Here is a 5,120-nt window from a genome sequence, read left to right on the forward strand (position 1 = left end):
CCCTTTTCTGATGAAGGGTCTAGGCCCGAATCGTCAGCCTTTCTGCTCCTATGATGCTGCTTGGCCTGCTGTGTTCATCCAGCTCTGCACCTTGTTGTCTCACATTTTAAAATATAATCTGTTTAATGCAAACTGATCCATACCCCAAGCAATTTCATCATTAATTCACGATCCTCTTCATCTTGATCCTTATATTTTTCTTTAATTTTCTTCAGTTTAGCCTGAATATTGAAAAATAAAGTAATATCGACTTTGAGTCATGAGATGTATCTGAAACCACACAGTAATATTTTCACTTGACTGAAATCCGAGTTTATTGTAGCATCACTGTCATTTGCATCTCAATACCAGTTATTATGACGATATATGGAAGCATACACATAATTATTAGAAAAGTTAACAGAATTCTTTCTAATCTATAATTTTTAAATGGTGCTCATAAAGGTAATATAAATAGAACTCTTCTCATTTCAGGCATCCAGTGTTGTCGTTACACATCACTAAACAAGATTTAGCACAGCGAAATTCAGACTGAAGCTCCCATCAGTTTCTTGAATAACGTGCTTCAGCCTCAAATGAAGAACACACCATCTTTTGCTAATTCTCCAAAAAGGCCACAACACATCAAAGTTAGTGTCAAATTAAAGCTCCAAGTTGGGCTCTGCCCATTGAAAACTGGATTGATCTCTCATAGGACCCTACAGTTAACAGAGTGAAAAATATCACATTAGTCTGGATTAGATTTTAATCCACGATGTAGAATGAAAGCCAGGTTATAATCCATGGCCAGCAACTTTCACAGCATTCTTTTTAATAATATTAAACAACAACCAAAGAAACAGGGATCTTGTCTTTTCTCCCCTAATAACAAATTCCAACCATTTTCAGCCTTAAAACATATCACAGCTTCATAATCAAATAGCTGAAAGCACATGATTAAAAATCAAATGTGAATGAAGAATCCGGCAAAGAAGCTGTAAAATGAGCTGGAGAACTGCCAAACAAACACAAGGAAACTGAAGAAATGGATGGGTGCTGTATTCAAAAATTTATGAAACAAGAATTAATTGTAAAAGGAGTGTCAAAATGACATCCTACTCCAGCTTGGAGATAGATCAATTGCTGAAAGTTATCCAAAACCTCACTTAAGCCAAATTTTAAAAATCAAAGTTTGAGGAACAGACCAAATGAGTTGCTGACAGAAAAGAGTGTTGAAAGTAAAACAAATTTCAGATAAGAGAAATATCCTCTCATCAAGATTTTCAAACATCTAACTGAACAGAAGTTGACATATCTTTATCACATTCAAATTCTGTGTATAGTGATGAAAGTTAATAATATGTCAACATTTGGAAATTTTCATTCTATAGTAGAGGTAAACGGGTTTTTGCTTTAGGTCTGTGAAGGGGGCTTTTTTTTTGCAAAAGGTCAGAAAGTCATTTTTGGACAGAGAGTTCAAACATAATTTCAAAGAAAGCCCATGATTTAAGTAAAATGACTAGCGAGTTACCGGGGTACTTAAGCCTGAAGTGTATCTACAGATGGCCTGGGGCTACAATCAGGTTCTAGTTAAGAATACATGATTCATAGTAGGAGGTCATCACCAGGCTAGCAGAGCTAGAAAGGAATCTTAAACTATTTTAGCAAATCAGTTAGACAAGGTTTATTGTAACTTTCTATCAGAAAAAGTCAGTGAATTAGCTGGTTAGTGAATTAGACAGTAACAGAGAATGACATCTGGTGAACGTACAAAAAGTCTGAAAATTAAAAAATGTTTGTAACCTTGTCTGCTGTGTAAGCAATAAAAAAATGTTAAGATAGGAATGATACTTCACTGACATTGGGTGTCTATAAAACAAATTAGTGGGGAGAAGGGCTGAATCTTTCTTTTTGTTGTTTAAAATAATATTATAATGTAAGACGTGTGATTAAAATGAATGATATTAATATATATGTATTATTATATACGGAGTTTGGAGTTTGAAACAGTGGCATGTGGATTATGGTACGTGTGTATGAGGTGGTTTAATAATTAACTTGAGTTTTCTGAGCCATGATTTTTCAACTGTTGAGAGAGAAAGAGAGAGAGAGAGAGAGAGAGCAGATCCTGGACTTTTAACGGGAATTGAATTGCTCGGAGAGAATTTTGTAATCAGAAAGAGTAAACATTAAAAGGCGTTATCCTGCTTTTTGGTTTTGAAGAATAAGAATGATTTTCTTTTGCTCAGAAGTAAAATCTGATAAATTAGAGAACTTTTGGTTTTGGTTTTCAGAAGACCTTAATGAAGTTAGGTTTAAGAACAATTTCTCCTAGGAGAAAGGAATTCATTCAGAACAGTTAAGCATAGGAAATAGAAGTGGGCCATTCAGCCCTTTAAGTCTACTCCATCATTCAATACAATGGAGTCTGATCATCCAATCAGTACCCTGTTCCCTCTTTTCTTTGATCCCTATAGTGCTAAGAACTATGTGTAACTTCTTCTGGAAAACATACAACATTTTAGCCTCAACTGCTTTCTGTGGTAGAGATTTTCACAGGCTTATCACTCTCTGCGTGAAGAAATTTATCTTCATCTCAATCCTAAATAGTTTGGTTAGAAGCCATTATATTTTACTCTGTATTTTGAAATCTTACTAATTATTTTACATCTAAGTAGCTTGGTTTATTTTATTTTATCTTCATTTCTTTTTCATAATAAACTTCTGTTTTATTGGTAAAACTAAATCAGCAGCATTGCTTCTTGTGTCTCAACGAAATACCACCTTGTGAAGTTGAAAAAAAATCTGATCTATCAAACAAGGTTTTGCTTTGGGACCTGAAACAAAAACAGAAATTGCTGGTATAACTCAGCAGGTCTCGCAGCACTGCGAACACAAATCAGAGTTAGTGTTTCAGGTCCAGTGATCCTTCTTCAGAACACAGACCTCTCCACAGATGCTGTCAGACCTGCTGAGTTTTTAGAGCAATTTCTGCTTTTGCTTCTGATCTCCAGTTCTTTTGGTTTTTTGCTCTGGAACCCGCCTTGCCCAGGTTTGGAGGTCACCTAGAATGACAGGCTGAGCCAGCAAGTATTGGAAATTAAAAATGGCTGCCAATGCACCCAGAGTGGGCAGAATAATTTTTTTTTGTCTGAGACAGTGGGCTCTACACATGAGCGATTTAGAGTCAGAGTCATATAGTTATTAGCTCGCTGAGCCGGTTGTTCTGTGGTGTGCAGATGTTTCAATACCCTTCTAGGCAACATCATCAGTGCAGCCTCTAGTTGAAGCGTTGGTGTTTTGCTTCCTTCCAGGTTTATGAGATCCTCTGGTGTGATGATCTTGTTGCTCCTGGTTCTGTTGTTTTAGTAGCGGTATACAGCACTGAAACAGACTCTTCAGTCCAACCAGTCCATGCTGAACATAATTCCAAACTAAACTAGTCCTGCCTGCCTGCTCCTGGCCCATATCCTTCCAAACCTTTCCTATTCATGTACTTATCCAAATGTCTTTTAAATGTCGTAATTGTGCCCACATCTACCACCTCCTCAGGAAAGTCATTCCACACACGAAGCACCCTCTATTAAAAAAAAATGTGCCTCTCATGTCTTTTTTAAATCTCTCTCCTCTCACCTTAAAAATATGCCCCCTAGTCTTGAAATCTCCCAACCTAGGGAAAAGCCAACTATCATTAACTGTCTCTATCTCTACCCCTCACTATCTTATAAACCTCTTCAGTCCCAGCCTATCCAGCCTTTATTTATAACTCAAACCTTCCATACCCAGCAACATCCTGGTAAGTCTCTCCTGAACCATCTCCAGCTTGATAATATCCTTCTCATAACTGGGCGACCAGAACTGGACACAGTACTCCAGTAGAGCCCTCACCAATATCCTGCTCAACCTCAACATCTCAACTCCTATACTAAAAGCATAATCTACAGACATCCCAATATGAATAGGTGACTTATTTTGACATATCTTGAGATATTGATACGTTAAATAAGTGGCTAAAAGGTTGGCAAATGGAGTATAATGCAGGAAGATGCAAAGTTGTTCATTTAGAAGGGGAGAACAAAAGGACAGCGTATTATTAAATGGAGAAAATTAAGGTCCTTAAAGAGGCAATAGCATTAATGAGGCACTTATGCAGTACAGGTTAAAGACATCTGCAATTGTTTTGGGAATGTGGCCTTTGCTGGCTAGGCCAGCATTTATTTCCCGTTCTCAACTGCCCTTGAGATGATGATGGTGAGCAGTCTTCTTGAATTGCCGCAAAATATTTGATGTAGGTACCCCCACAATTCCATTAGGGAGGGAGTGAGGGAGTTTCAGGACACAGTGACAGCGAAGGATTCATATAGTTTTATAGATCTACTATTACTGAATATCTCATTTGTCAACATCCTGGGAGTTTACCATCAATCAGAAGCTGAACTGGACCAACCATATAAATACGCTGGCTACAAGGAAGGTTAGATGCTAGAAATTCTGTAGCAAGCAACTCACTACGTGACTCCTCAAAGCATATCACCATTTAGAAGGCATCAGAAGTGTGACAGAATAGCAATATATTTCCACTATACAGCAATAGCAATATATTACTTGCTGCAGGATTCCTCGGCTCTGACCAGCTCTTGTAGCCATAATATTTGGCTGGTCCAATGCAGTTTCAGGTTAATGGTGATTTCCCCAGGATGTTGATCATGGAATTCACTGATGGACATTGAGTAGTATTTGTATAGCACAAATCTAACGTGACACTTGTCAGCACAAAACTGGATATTGTCCATGTCTTAATGCATTTGGACAGGGACTGCTTTAATATCTGAGCTGTCACAACTGGTGTTGAACATTGTGTAATTATCAGTGAATGTCCATTTCTGACATTTTCAGGGACGCAAGATCATTGATAAAGCAGCTGATGATTGGGCCTAGGACACTCCTGCAATGATGCTCCATATTCGAGATGACTGACATATCCGAGGCCTTTCAGTTGTTTCAGCAGCGGGAGTCCGGGAGGAAGCGCGAGGGCAGCCTGGGAAGGTAAGCTTCCACCGAATAAATTTGGGAGTTAACTAATACCCGAAACATGACACGCGTAGTGTCTCCCACCCTTCCACCTCCTCTAACCTGATAAT

The 5,120-nt window shown here is 38.1% G+C and overlaps 1 protein-coding gene across 1 annotated transcript in view; it reads right to left on the minus strand.

The window, feature by feature from the left end:
• LOC109922461 (ribosome quality control complex subunit NEMF-like) overlaps positions 1-5,120 on the minus strand; it is a 134,024-nt gene that overhangs the window by 18,585 nt on the left and 110,319 nt on the right. The window contains exon 27 of the mRNA XM_048600086.1: positions 144-221. Within this exon, the coding sequence (XP_048456043.1) occupies positions 144-221 (78 nt within the window). The remainder of the gene's footprint in view (positions 1-143; positions 222-5,120) is intronic.

This window comes from Rhincodon typus, chromosome 8 (genome assembly GCF_021869965.1).
Source record: "Rhincodon typus isolate 14 chromosome 8, sRhiTyp1.1, whole genome shotgun sequence".
In the NCBI taxonomy this organism is placed as follows: Eukaryota; Metazoa; Chordata; class Chondrichthyes; order Orectolobiformes; family Rhincodontidae; genus Rhincodon; species Rhincodon typus.